Source organism: Prunus avium, chromosome 2 (genome assembly GCF_965620075.1).
Source record: "Prunus avium chromosome 2, drPruAviu1.hap1.1, whole genome shotgun sequence".
Classification (NCBI taxonomy): Eukaryota; Viridiplantae; Streptophyta; class Magnoliopsida; order Rosales; family Rosaceae; genus Prunus; species Prunus avium.
Genome location: NC_142285.1, coordinates 43,880,675 through 43,894,088, shown reverse-complemented (window position 1 = coordinate 43,894,088; position 13,414 = coordinate 43,880,675). Strand labels below are relative to the sequence as shown.

Genomic DNA, 13,414 nt, shown 5'->3' with positions numbered 1-13,414 from the left:
GCACAAAATTTGTTCCCACATATATATATATAAGGTCTAACAGAAAATCAAAAATCTAATGAAAAATTACTTTTAACGCAAAATTATCGATCATATGTCAAACAAGCTTTATAAATGATGCCAACTCCAACAAAAGGATAACTTCAGTTCCATGAGGAAATTAAACTACGTTCGGAAACTAAAACAAAACAGACACAGCTCATTCCTCTTCAAGGATGGTTCCCTTCTCGCTAACATAGATACCATCAAGAAACTTCCTGATATCCTTGTTCTTCACATGGCATTTCTGTCAAAAGATAAATAAACAAAGTTAACACTTCAGCATATGAAACTACCATGTTAAAAGCAACAACAATAATACAAGTGTCTCCGTGCATTTGTAGAGAAAGAGAGAAATTGATAAGAGTGATACATAGAGAGAGAGAGAGAGAGAGAGAGAGGGAAATATAGACCTGGTTGATCAGAGCACATGACCGAGAAACAAGCTCAATATCATTTCCGTCCAATATCAGCTCATCCTTCACCTTTTCAGATCGGAGGATAGAAACCCCATCAAGCATATCCACCTTTCTCACCTGATTGAGCAAACACATAGTTCATCAAGACCCACACACTAGAAATCTTTGTTAGTTAGATTAAACAAAATTGTGCCATATCAAAATCAGTTATTGGCTCACAGGACAAAACATTTTAACCTAACCAATGACTTATTCGTTAGTAATTCATAACTGCAAACAGCACAACATCCTAATTTCTCATCATAAACATGCCATTCAGCTTTCCGAGCTCAAGCAAGAGCTTGAACCCAGGCCTTTTCCACATGCCCATATATTTGCATGAAATCATTTCCAATTCCTAATTGCATTTTATGGGGTCAAAAGCCACACAGATTCCAGATAAAAAGAAATGGTATCATCTTTCTTGAACATAAAAATTAGAGCATATGGGACATATGATAAACACAGAAACAAGGTGATTATAAGGATAACAAATGACTATTCTATTTGAAAATATTTCTTCAACAATAATACTATAATAGCCCACATGCTAATGAAATCTGTTTCTCTTCCAGTGCGATCGAAAACCAGAACATAACTGACAACGGTAAACAGCATATGTCAGTAAGGTCTAAAATATCTAATGTCACCTAATGCCTAAGCACAGGCATGTATTCGGGCTAACCAGATAACCATAGACTACAAGCATGCTTTCACTAAATTCAAACGGAAAGTTTAAGAAATTCCAAAACATCAGTACAAAAGGCTCAATAAATCTCATTTCTAAATCAAATAGGCATACTTCACAAATCCAAAAACAGTTGTAAGAAACTATCAAACAAAGAAAAACACCAAAATGCACAAGAAACATTGATCACAAATGACTCAGATACAAAAAACGCAAAACAAAACAAAGCCAGCTAAAATCTGGGAAAAGGGTACCTTCTTTTCACCCAAAAAGTTACGGATCTCGATCGACTTGGCTGCGTTAGTGATGGAAGCATTGATGGGAAAATGGGCATATACAAAACGCATCTTGTAGCGGTAGCCCTTGGTGACACCAGTGATGAGATTCTCAACATGGGAGAGGGCAGTGCGAATGGCTGCGCTGGTTTTGCGTGAGCCAAACCAGGCATCGATCTTGAGCTTTCGCTTGCCGGTTTCCTCATCCTTGATGAGCTGAAAGTCCAAGTTCAAATGCTTGAAGTTACGAACAAGCTTGCCACGAGGACCTTCGACCTCTATGATCTTGGCATGGACCTTGATTTTGACCCCATCTGGGATGTCCATGGTCTCGGAGGACAGAATGGTCTTCATCTCCGCTACCTCTCTTTCTCTCTCTCTCTCTCTCTCTGCGGCTCTGGTGTGTAAATGAATGATTTGGGAGAGACAGCAAACCCTAATGTGTTATGTATGCTTTATATAATACAATCGATGTTAAACCCTAAAACCCAATTTATAAAGGCCGGGCAGTTCGTAGCCGAAAGAATGGAGCCCAATATAAATCTGGGCTTGATCAGACATAGCGAAAAAGAATATGTTTCTTGGGCTTCGAGTGGAAAAGCCCTGTTTTTATCAAAAAAGGTCCTTAAGGTTCACGAAATTATCATATTTCATCCTTAAACTTTTTTTGACATTAATAGTCCTTAACATTACACTCTCTCTCATTTTTAATTTTAACCTAATTTTAGAGTTCATTTGGTACAGAATGTGGGGATCCCATAAACGTGTAAGAAGCTTGAGACAACAAAAGTGAGTTACATATCGTATCAAATCAGATCATGGGTACCAATCATTTTATGATGAGAGAATTTCAACCATTCGATAACAACTCAACTTCAACCCTATATTCTCTTGGAGGGAGGGAGAGTAGAGGGGGAGAGAACAAATAGAAAGTGGGGGTGAGTTGCGGGTGGGGATGGGGTGGCGAAGTTAATGAGTTCGCCCTTTACACGCAAGTTAGATTCCTCTCATTAATTTAGAGAAATTTTATATTCAAAACTAATAATAATGCATTGTTAATTCGAATCATATAACCAGTTAAAAAGATTAATCCTTTGACACCTCTATATTGAATTTGAAGTGATCATGAAAAGTTGGTGAGGGAGTTTGTTTGAACCTCCAACATGGGTTTGTTTCAAATTCCTTCCCCACGTGGAGTTTCTAATGGCTGAGCTTAATTGCACATATTTGGTCAAATGAGAATTTATCTATATATATAAAGCAAAAGGCAGAGAATTGTGAAACATTCAAAATAAATGCCCTTGGTTAATGCAAACATTAAGAATTGAAATTATTAATTAAATGAGGATAATATGATAAATTCACACCTTTTTATATTAAAAAAATGAAATTAAAAGAAAAATTAGATAATAGATCTTGTTTTTATGGAACACAACTACCCATTATCTTTTTTTAATTCTAAAATAAATTTAAAACTTTTTATAAAAAGTTTCACACAAGCGTGTGCGAAGAGGCTAGTTTCAATAAAAGGAGAAAACAAATGCAGAGGAATATAGATAATTAGATAATTTGGGTGGTAAAGTACTATGAAATTGCCACGTATCATATTTATTCATTAACTAAGATTTGATTTTGTTTTTTCAGTAAATACATAAAGAGTTTTTTCAACTACGTGACGATGTTAAAAGCAAACCAGGTACAAAGATGATGATCAAAAGTTCAAAACAGATCTCTTATCTTTCGTGGTTGTTTATAGCAAGCAACACACAGTTTCAGAGGAAGCCAGTTTGGTGAAAGGCGCCGCACAGAGTTTGAGTCTTGAGATATGAAAAGGCAGGGCAGTGAGCAGAGGCAGAGGGCCGAGGCAGAGGCAAGGCCAGAAATAATAGAGAGAGAGTAGTGGCATGGCAGTGAGGCAGAGTAGTGGCTGACACAGAGAGGTTCCTAACGACGAATATATGGCATCCGTAGCCATCTGTGCTGTGCCCCATTGGATTTTCTATTTCTAATGCGCACGTGCATTCATTTCTCTCTTTGGCTCTATGTGTTTTCGGAATCATAACATACTACAAATTAATTAGAAATCCCACTGCAGTTCGAGAGAGAGAGAGAGAGAGAGAGAGAGATGGATATGGGTTTGTTGAAAAAATGGTTTAAGTGGTCAAAATTGGTGCTGGCCATGTTGATGGTGCAGATATTTGTAACTGGGATGCAATTGCTTTCCAAAGTGATATTGAGTGAGGGAACCTTCATTTTTGCACTCATGGCCTACCGTCATATCGTTGCTGCCATTTGTGTTGCTCCTTTTGCCTTCTTTTTCGAAAGGTTTAATATTCTTTGCTTCACATTCTTCTCGTGATGTTTTCTCATCTTTTCCATGTTTGAACTGTTTTCTTTTTTGGTGGCATTGTTGCAGCAGTGTTAAACAAATCAAGTTGGGTTGGTCAGTTTGGTTCTGGCTCTTTGTCAATGCCTTAACAGGGTAACCCGTGTTTGGTTTGGTTTGGTTTCACATCATGTTTGGCATATTTTGCTATCTTGACGCACTTTAAAGATTATTGCAAATCTAATCTGCTTTTCATGCATTTTGTTTTATACTTTTATACAAAGTGGCATTTTAAACATATAGGAAAGAATAAAAATGCAGGATCGCATCTACGATGGGATTGTTTTACTATGGCCTCCGAGACACCACGCCTACATATGCTACAAACTTCCTCAACTTAATTCCGATAGCAACGTTTGTGCTCTCCATCATCACTCGGTAAGCTTATCTGAGGCATTCCTCAACTGAAACTGAAGCTGTGTGTGTATTTATATATATATATAGAAAATGTTGTTAGAAGTTTATTTTGCTTCTGTTTTGAATTGTTGCTTGCAGCATAGATAAATTGAACCTGCAAACCAGAGCAGGCAAAGTCAAGACTTTGGGGGTAATTGTATGCGTTGGGGGGGCCCTCACTGCTAGCCTTTACAAGGGAAAGGCATTTCATATGCGCCAACAAAGCCATCACTCGCATATCACTGTCAACACAACTTATGCTCACTGGACACGTGGCACTATCATGTTGGCCGGTGGCTGCCTGTCCTGTTCTACATGGTTCATAGTGCAAGTACGTAATTCTTTTTGGCAAACCATTTGATTAAGCAGGAAATGTAGCCTGCCATGGTCTAGGATATGATTTCTGTAACTGATGCTGGTAAATGTTCTTGTTGTTTCTCATGAACAGGCTAAATTGCTCAAAATATTTCCACTCAAATATTGGGCAACAATGCTAACGTGCATTATGGCAACCCTGCAATCAACAGTCATAGGCCTATTTTTCGACAGAAGGGCGGCTTCGTGGAGGTTAGGGTGGAATTTGCAGCTAGTTACGATAATTTATTCGGTAAGCTTAATTACAGACCATCAAGCACCACTTCTTCCTAGATGTGTAAATTTTAACTGATATCCAGTGGTCAAGACTCAAAAGGTTTGTTTTTTCTTTGAACTCTAGGATAAATTATGTGCAAGCTACTGAATGAATCGATTCTAATTGTTGTATAGGGAGCGCTAGCCACAGCTGCAACGTTCTGCTTAATTTCATGGGCCATCTCAGTCCAAGGACCTCTCTATCCTCCCATGTTCAACCCATTGTCTCTAATTTTTGTTGCCTTATCATCAGCTCTCATACTTGGCGAAGAGATCAGAATCGGAACGTACGAGTTTTATACTTCGCTAAGTATTTACTGTATGTATATTTCTTACATTATGCTGCAACTATCAATCCGAACTTAATTATTTACTTTTCCTGGACTCGAATTTCTGCAGTTTGCTGGGCATGATTCTGATCATGTTTGGATTGTACTCCTTCTTGTGGGGTAAAAGAGAGGAAATGAAAAGCCCAGATTTGCCAAAATCAGAAGCTCGGGGAGTAGCAAAAACAAATGTTGAGCTGCCCGCAGCCACAGGGTTGCAACTATCACCCGGGTGCTGACTGTACTGCTAACGTTGAAGATGGTTGTGAGGAAAGCCATTTCCCAGAAAAAGTTCACATCACAGTAAGCAAAGAACTAGTTCTAAACAAAATTGGCAGACAAAGTCGAAGGTTTTTTTTTTTTTTTTTTTTTCCAATCATTATGTACTTCAAAGGTTGTTCAGACTGTATCTTGCTTTCAGAAAACAAATTTAATTAGAACATAAACTGAGAAAAGCTTCCCTAACAATTTCATGAACCTCTGGGGGATTAAGAGCAACATAACAGTAAACTAACTCTTCCATATCATTCCAATCACAAACACCCTCGTACCGGATCATCTCTAGTATTGATTCCCTCATATCAAAAATTGGGTCTGTGCTGTACTTGACCAAGCATGCACTACCTGCAAAAACACCACAAACATCATCAGGCAAGCTGGCTGAGAGGCTGACTCTGTTTCTCCACCTCTGCTTCTCTTTCTTTTCTCTCTTCTTGTTATGTTCCTCGGTGACATCCATGGCTCCTGCCTGCAAAACACAACACAATGCTTTGCATAAAGAAATTAAGTAGCTAGCTTGAATTTGTAGTAGCATTATTCAGCCATTGAAAGACATGAATGCATGCGAGCCTGCTTCTTGTGAATATAGGCGGGTGCCAAAGGAAAATTCATGTGAAGAATTTAAAAGCACACACAGTGTCAGTGAGTGAGTCATTAATGGATCGGATCAGAGATTTAACGTTGCCCAAATTGCATGGGCTTCGACCCGCCATCATACTAGCCCAAGCTTCCCCTTACTTTTCGCAAAACTTTTTGGTTTTTATCATGCATCAAAATGTAACTCATTCTCAATTTTCTGCCGCCAACCCATTTGTTTTGTTGCGATGATTCTCTAAATGTCGCACACCTGACGCCATGGCCAAAAGCTGATGGCAACTTGCACGCCTAGTTAAACCAACCCCTCATGGGTTCGTGGGGGCAATGGGGCATGGCGTGAAAGGTCCTTTCTCTGTCCGCGGGGTTCTTTCACGCCAGTTAAGCAAGATACAGTCTGTTGACTTTGAAGTACATAATGATTGAAAAAAAAGAAAGAAACCTTTGACTTTGTTTGCCAATTTTGTTTAGAACTAGTTCTTTGCTTACTGTGATGTGAACTTTATGGCTTTTCTCACAACCATCTTCAACGTTAGCAGTGCAATCAGCACCCGGGTGACAGTTGCAACCCTGTGGCTGCGGGCAGCTCACCATTTGTTTTTGCTACTCCCGGAGCTTCTGATTTTGGCAAATCTGGGCTTTTCATTTCCTTTCTTTTACCCCACAAGAAGGAGTACAATCCAAACATGATTAGAATCATGCCCAGCAAACTGCCGAAATTCGAGTCCAGGCAAAGTAAATAATTAAGTTTGGATTGATATTTGCAGCATAATGTAAGAAATATACATACAAAAATTAGAGCTGATGATAAGGCAACAAAAATTAGAGACAATGGGTTGAACATGGGAGGATAGAGAAGTCCTTGGACTGAGATGTATTGGTGAGTCCTTAATTAGTTAGGATTTTGGTTACTTACCTTCATGGATTCGTGGGGCAAATGGGGCATGGCATGGCGTTTGTAGTAATGTCTTCATCCATCTCCGAAACTGATAGGTCCTTTTTCTGTCCTAACTCTCTCATCTCAGGTATCCAATCCAATTGTTTATGCTTCACATTTGGAATTATACGTCTGACTTTGCACAATATAATTGAATACATATCATTTTCATTCCAAAGCCAAACATGCCAATCTCATCCATCACTGACGTGTAGTGATGAATAGTTATGCCTCCCACTCCACGTCCACATGTAAACAAACAATTAATCTAACATTTCTCAACTTCCTTTTGGGGCCACCATACCTTTGGCGATTATAAGTCACAACTTTGGGAATCAATAACCCATTATTTATAGTTGATCTTTCAAAAGAGATTTTACTAGGATGATGTTGAGGACATATACTATTCTGTTCGCTTTCTAGAGTGTAAAACACACACTAGATAAGGCTGAATCGAAGTTGTTTTTATTCTTCATTGGGGCCACCACCTACCTTTGGTGATTATAAGTCATAACTTTTGGAATCAACAACCCATTATTTATAGTTGATCTTTCAAAAGAGATTTTACTAGGATGATGTTGAGGACATATACTACTATGTTCGCTTTCTGGAGTGTAAAACACACACTAGATAAGGCTGAATCGAAGTTGTTTTTATTCTTCATCCACGACCACGACAATATTTGATTTGAGATAGATAAATGAGACAACAAAAGATCACAATCTCTCTAAATGATGCGTTTATTCTGTAAGGCGCGGCCAAGATTGAATGCTTGCAGCATCTAATACCTTATTAGTTTTGCACAATGCTAGGAGGACCAAGAGGAACAAGAGAATGAAGAACTGAAAGTACCCTTTTTCGATTCGATATTGCTATATTCATGGTAACCGTTAACTCCGGCATATTATTTGTGCTTGGATCTTAACACTATCACCCTACCAGGCTACCACACCCATTTTATTTAGAAAAATCCCGACTTAGGCGTATGTATAGCAAGGCGTGCATATTACACGCCTTGAGTGCACGTCGGTGATTAAGGCTGCCGGCCGGTTGATAGTAAATCACAGTTTCTAACTTATTATTAATAAACGATGTCTGTGATGAGTCAAATTAACAATCCTAATCATTTATGCTCTCATGGCAACAAGCACTGTTTTGTAGTAATAATTAGCCAATAGAAATCTCAATCCATATCCAAAAGTTCTCCTCCTCCTCATCATCAACACCCTTTCCAACTCTCGGCTGAGGGAAAGGATGAAAATTATGTGGACCCCCCTATTGTCAACCTTGCTTTGCCTACGTAATTACCGAGATATTCGACATAATAATAATAATTAACTTTCCTCTTAGATTAACTACAAGTTCCTCACCTTTTATTCTCCCTGTTTTAATAATAATAAAGGTGATTAAAAAAGGCAGTCGCAAAATCTACAATAAGGAAAGGAACTTATTTTTCAAAATAAAGAAAGAAACCAATTTTTTTTTTTTGGGGGGTAACAATAAAGAAAGAAACTTGGAACGTGAAAAGAGCGCAAGAGGCAGAAGAGGCCGCGTTGATTATAGGCAAAGAAGGAACCTTTGGCAAGTCTTGGGGAAGAAGACTCAAATTGCAAAACGCGAATAATGCGCGTAAGATTGTATTTTTGGGGGTGCCCTAGGAAATATGCCATTTGCCCCATTTGCAAATTGCAACTTCTATACATAGAGAAGAGAGGAGAGGGTTATGGCCATGGCCATGTAAAACTCTAATAATATTATTCAAAACACGTTCTACATAACTGCCGTTTTGATAAAGACAACAAAAATGAGGTTGGCCTTTGACAACACAACCCACAACCCACAACAAGTTGAAGAAGGTGGTTGTGGCGGTGGTCTTTCTTCGTATTCTTCTCTTTGAGAGGTCGAGGATCACTCCCCACTACCGGTATTTCTGTTAACTTTCCCTTTTCTCCCCCAAAACAACGTCGTCCCCAATATTTTCTCTTCTCCTTTCTCTTTCGAATGCAATCCGGTCAGAATCCGTCATAGAAAAAGCAGTTTTCCTGTTGCATTGGACGACCAGACCATCATCATTCGGCAGTCAGAGCCCATTGTTTTTTTGTTTTGTTTTCACCAGGCAGGCGAACTGTTTTGCATTTTAATATTCTGGGTGCAAGTGATATTGTTGTGTGCAAATATTATATATATATAAGTTGAAAGGTAGGTGCTTATTGGTGAATAACAGACAAGACAGCATGACTAAAATGAAGAGTCGGGTATCACGAATTGGAAGCTATGCAATTGCATCTTCCAAAAGAGACGGCCACCATCAACAGCCTTGCATTACGTGCACCACTTTCAACATCCTCGCTCCAATCTACAAGCGCCTCAACCATGACGTACGTATGCTATTCATTCTTGTTCATTTCGCAAAAGGTTTCATTTTTTAGTTTCATTGTAAAGCTTCGATATTTGATGCTGTGTTCTATCATTTGTTAATGGGTATTGTTGATTTTGCCTCAACCATTGTTCATTATTCATATACGTAAGCATATATAGTGAAAAGCTTCTCCTTTTTGATTTTATAGTCCATAATTTCTGATGGGTAATCTTAATTTGGCCTCAAGCCAGATTCTTCATTTATTTTATGCCATGATCAAACGTCTCCTCTTGCTTCTGTTTTACAATCAATTTTTATAATGGGTAATCTCAATTTCCATTCTTTTCATTCATTTGTTATAAATTCAGGACCCCAATTGTCGAGAAAGTGATTACAGAGCGTATTGGCTGGCCAGGAATCAAAGGATATTGGATTGTTTGTTGGCGGAGAGATCTTCCATCATTTGTCTTCAGGTTTGCATTTTAAACTTATTAACGGATTAGGATACATTTTGTGATGGCTTAATGCTAATACGGTGCTTATTATCTCTGTCGTTGGTGCACGGATTGGCACAGGAGTTCTGGGTAGGAAATGAAGAGCTAGTGAATATTTATGAGAAGAGACTTGGTGATGCTGGTTATGTCAACTTTCAGCTAGCACGGACCAACAACCGTGGCGATGGTACTGTCTTCTTCATTGTGAATATAAAGAAAAATCTGTTGTCTTTCTTTTTTTTTTGGGTATTAAGGAAACTCTTCATCCTATTTTTATTGATCTTGACCCCCGCCCAGAAAATGAAAAAGGGAAAAGTTTCTAAGAAATCTGTCAAATGAAGAGATGGGGGTATGAAAGTACCACCTTTGATTTAGTTAGACAGAGAATTTATTACAACATATAACTTCTGATTCAGGGTGATCCTTAAGCTGACTCTTGTGTTCTCCAGTAGCCATTTAAGCTTTGTCGGAATTTCCTTCTTATGTCAGTCCTAAATAATTGTTTATAACTTGAATTTGAAGCAGAGACACATTATACATCATGATTCATAAGGTGTTTCTGCTGGTGTACAGGTTTGCTGACCGCGGTGCATAAGGACTACTTTAGAGTTGTAAACTATCAGGAGATTCTATTCAATGATTGCGGTGATCGTGTTGCTCAGTTGTTACATGTGGAATTAGCTACCCCAATTTCACAGTTTCGAAACAATGATATTAGGCAGGATATCCTCATTGTGAACACCCACTTGCTATTTCCTCATGACTCAAGTTTGTGTATAGTTCGATTGCATCAGGTAACTTCATTCTGCATTGCATGAACTTTTTGTTAGTTATTACTTATTACTAACCTAATGGTATTATCCTCTGACAACATCTTGTCTATTTCTAATCACAGGTCTACAGAATCTTACAATACGTAGAGTCTTATCAGAAAGAGAACAAGCTTAATCCCATGCCCATCGTACTCTGCGGGTATTTCTAATGCCTTATTATTTCTGAGATTTTTTCCCAATTTTCAAATTAGATTCATTTGTAACCTTTTGTTGCAATCTATTCTTGCTTCAGTGACTGGAATGGAAGCAAACGTGGACATGTTTACAAGTTTCTTAGGTCCCAGGGGTTTGTATCTTCTTATGATACTGCTCATCATTACACCGATGCAGATGCACACAAGGTCAATATCTTCAACTTTACACCAATAGTTTCGTTTCCATATGCCTGTAACTCATGTCTTTCATGTTTTTCATACAGTGGGTTAGCCACCGAAACCACAGGGGAAACATATGTGGCGTTGATTTTATATGGCTTCTCAATCCTAATAGTTACCGCAAATTACTAAAAACAAGTTGGAGTGAGGCAGTATTTGGCATGTTCAAGGTCAGCAATACATATTACACTTTTTTTAGTTGCATTGCCGTAAGACCTTTCTCAGATGTAGTTGCATGAAGTTATGTACTTTCAAATGTTGTGTTCCTTTAAACCAACCTTTCTTTCGGTCTCTGATGGGAGAGAATTTTCACATTTTCAGTATCTACTACGAAAAGCTTCCCTGACAGAAGATGATGCCTTTGCCTTTTTGAAGGTTGATAATCCTGGTGATTACATTACCTATTCAGGTTTCTGTGAAGCACTTCGACAGGTGTGATATCGATTGGAACAAAGATTTTTTTTTTCACTCTCTTTTCACTCTTGTTCTGAACAGAATCTCTGCCTGTTAGTAAATATGCCAACTGGTTTCTTGTTATATTATGCAGCTTAATATGACTGGTCATTGCCATGGACTTAGCCTTGAAGAGACCAAGGACTTGTGGGTCCAAGCAGACATAGATGGAAATGGTATTCTTGATTACGCAGAATTTCAGGTAAATTATCTTCACCAACTATTTCTCATTACAATTACTCTTCTATACACCACCAAGACACTTGTAAAATTGCATGTAGACTTTAAGCACCGCCATTAGCAGTGCGGGGAGTTTAAGCTTAATATGTAGGAAAAGGCTTTTGCTTCCTGGTGCCAGTGGGCGTAGTTTGTTCACCTATGTGGGTTCTTCTGCGATTTGGTTCTAAAAATTCAGCCATTTAAATCTATTTCAGCTCCATTAGACAGTTTCTTCATTACATTTTGTAATGTTTATGTTACTACTATTCACATTGCAGCAACGAATTTGGAATCCTACGGGGTCAGAGCAGAGAGATGAAAGTGGTAATGACTGTGATAGTGGTTCCAAGGGAAATCAGGAACAAACAATTGGTTTTAGTGTCAAAAATGCGGTTCTCTTCCCTCCTGAAGTGGAGAAAGGAACTTGGCCTGAAGACTACTCTCTTTCCGATCATGCACGACTCACCGTGGTGTTCTCACCAATAAGAATGCCATGCTCTCAGATGATTCCCTGATCAACCTCAGGTGCAGTGGAACTTTGGTTTAAGACTTGTACATAAAGAACCTAAAACCTGCAAACTGGAAAAGGTCAGTGGCTGCCAGATCGTGGGGAATGGATGTAAAACCAGTTTTCTTCAGCAAAGAGAGTGAAAAGAACTTCGATCGTAAAGCCAGAGAGAGAGTAAAAAGACCGTTGATCAGGGTTCCTTGTTTCTTCCTGTGCCAGTGTTCGAACCTTCTCAATCTTCCATATACAAGTGGGCTACATAAGTGCCAACAAACACACTAGAACTGGCCCTTTGAGCTGCAATTGATCAATTGAACTAGCATCTGCATTACACTCGGTCCTATATTGCCTTCCATTGTTGCCCATTGATGTGAAAAAGGAAGCTAAGAATAACAAACAAAGAGTTGTGTAGCTGTGCATTTGCATATGTGTCTAGAGAGTTGTATAGCAGTGCATATGCTGGGCTTGCAGCGATCCCCTACTATTTGTAGCATGGTGAGATGAGATTTACCAAATTAGAGGGTTTTTGTACTTGCAGTGCATTCAGCATCAATGTTAATACAATCATATCGCAACTGATTTCGCTCTATTGCAGCACGTTGACATATTATGACAGCAACAAGAGTTTTTGACAGACTTTTATCTTCTGGTTTGGTTTCCTCAATATTATGATATTAGAATATGCAAAAAACCACCAGATCTTTTGACTGTGTCCATTAATTCAGATAATTTGAAAATAATATCCTTGTTTGGACTGTGATTCAGAAACCCATTACTTGTGATTAACAAAGTAGCATGGCGGAAGTTTTAAATGCAGTAATTAGAGTTAATTGTGTTCTTCTGCCAAGCCTAATGTGAACAAGTTTCTCTTTTTGTTCTTCTTGTATGATGCATCAAACTAGAAAGAAAAAAAAGCACAAAGTCTGCAAAAAGATGCAAGTAAGTGGAAGATGACCTCTCTCTTTGTTGGTTAAATGATAAGGATGATTCAAAACCCTTTTGGCTTTCTAACATAACATATTAACATGGTATATATGTAAAAAGAGTTTAAGATTAGATTAAGGATAAAGGTCCTACTACTTGTTGTCCCCTTCTCAAATTTGAAATCACTTTCCACACCCATTCAAATTGCATTAATGCAATGCAACCCTGCACAATGGAAAAGA

At 38.4% G+C, this 13,414-nt stretch overlaps 3 protein-coding genes and 1 long non-coding RNA gene across 5 annotated transcripts; 2 read left to right on the top strand and 2 right to left on the bottom strand.

The window, feature by feature from the left end:
- Window positions 1–56: 56 nt before the first annotated feature.
- Window positions 57–1,904, bottom strand: LOC110749651 (large ribosomal subunit protein uL6z/uL6y). Its single transcript, XM_021949801.2, has 3 exons — window positions 1,440–1,904; window positions 453–575; window positions 57–286 (listed from the first exon to the last, which is right to left on the bottom strand). The coding sequence occupies exons 1-3, from the start codon at window positions 1,812–1,814 to the stop codon at window positions 200–202; spliced, it is 585 nt and encodes a 194-aa protein (XP_021805493.2). The 5' UTR covers window positions 1,815–1,904; the 3' UTR covers window positions 57–199.
- A 991-nt stretch (window positions 1,905–2,895) lies between these two features.
- On the top strand, window positions 2,896–5,510 carry LOC110749541 (WAT1-related protein At5g64700-like). Of its 2 annotated transcripts, none has more exons than XM_021949649.2 (7): window positions 2,896–3,785; window positions 3,880–3,942; window positions 4,108–4,224; window positions 4,342–4,573; window positions 4,691–4,849; window positions 5,008–5,159; window positions 5,272–5,510. In XM_021949649.2, the coding sequence occupies exons 1-7, from the start codon at window positions 3,586–3,588 to the stop codon at window positions 5,435–5,437; spliced, it is 1,089 nt and encodes a 362-aa protein (XP_021805341.2). In that variant the 5' UTR covers window positions 2,896–3,585; the 3' UTR covers window positions 5,438–5,510. The 2 variants fall into 2 exon arrangements, with proteins under 2 accessions (XP_021805341.2, XP_088103877.1); XM_088247751.1 differs by having other exon boundaries at window positions 2,898–3,785; window positions 3,877–3,942.
- A 99-nt stretch (window positions 5,511–5,609) lies between these two features.
- LOC148297084 (uncharacterized) lies at window positions 5,610–7,313 on the bottom strand. The gene is made up of 2 exons (XR_015833392.1): window positions 6,988–7,313; window positions 5,610–6,781 (listed from the first exon to the last, which is right to left on the bottom strand). It is a non-coding gene; the product is annotated as an uncharacterized LOC148297084 (long non-coding RNA).
- Window positions 7,314–8,646: 1,333 nt separating this feature from the next.
- LOC110749548 (Calcium-binding endonuclease/exonuclease/phosphatase family) lies at window positions 8,647–12,837 on the top strand. Its single transcript, XM_021949662.2, has 10 exons — window positions 8,647–9,386; window positions 9,736–9,840; window positions 9,943–10,048; window positions 10,435–10,655; window positions 10,757–10,833; window positions 10,927–11,035; window positions 11,113–11,238; window positions 11,390–11,500; window positions 11,616–11,723; window positions 12,019–12,837. Exons 1-10 carry the CDS (start codon window positions 9,243–9,245, stop codon window positions 12,253–12,255), a joined length of 1,344 nt encoding a protein of 447 aa, XP_021805354.1. The 5' UTR covers window positions 8,647–9,242; the 3' UTR covers window positions 12,256–12,837.
- The last annotated feature ends 577 nt before the right edge of the window (window positions 12,838–13,414 follow it).

What these genes read in the sequence shown, in the direction of transcription:
- LOC110749651 (XM_021949801.2), bottom strand. Translation starts at nt 1,814, where the DNA reads ATGAAGACCATTCTGTCCTCCGAGACCATGGACATCCCAGATGGGGTC. An exon ending in ACTTTTTGGGTGAAAAGAAG is followed by an intron (nt 576 to 1,439) that starts GTACCCTTTTCC and finishes TTGCTCAATCAG; the next exon opens with GTGAGAAAGGTGGATATGCT. An exon ending in CATGTGCTCTGATCAACCAG is followed by an intron (nt 287 to 452) that starts GTCTATATTTCC and finishes ATCTTTTGACAG; the next exon opens with AAATGCCATGTGAAGAACAA.
- LOC110749541 (XM_088247751.1), top strand. Translation starts at nt 3,586, where the DNA reads ATGGATATGGGTTTGTTGAAAAAATGGTTTAAGTGGTCAAAATTGGTG. An exon ending in TTTGCCTTCTTTTTCGAAAG is followed by an intron (nt 3,786 to 3,876) that starts GTTTAATATTCT and finishes GCATTGTTGCAG; the next exon opens with CAGTGTTAAACAAATCAAGT. An exon ending in TTTGTCAATGCCTTAACAGG is followed by an intron (nt 3,943 to 4,107) that starts GTAACCCGTGTT and finishes ATAAAAATGCAG; the next exon opens with GATCGCATCTACGATGGGAT.
- LOC110749548 (XM_021949662.2), top strand. Translation starts at nt 9,243, where the DNA reads ATGACTAAAATGAAGAGTCGGGTATCACGAATTGGAAGCTATGCAATT. An exon ending in CAGTATTTGGCATGTTCAAG is followed by an intron (nt 11,239 to 11,389) that starts GTCAGCAATACA and finishes TCACATTTTCAG; the next exon opens with TATCTACTACGAAAAGCTTC. An exon ending in TTGATTACGCAGAATTTCAG is followed by an intron (nt 11,724 to 12,018) that starts GTAAATTATCTT and finishes TTCACATTGCAG; the next exon opens with CAACGAATTTGGAATCCTAC.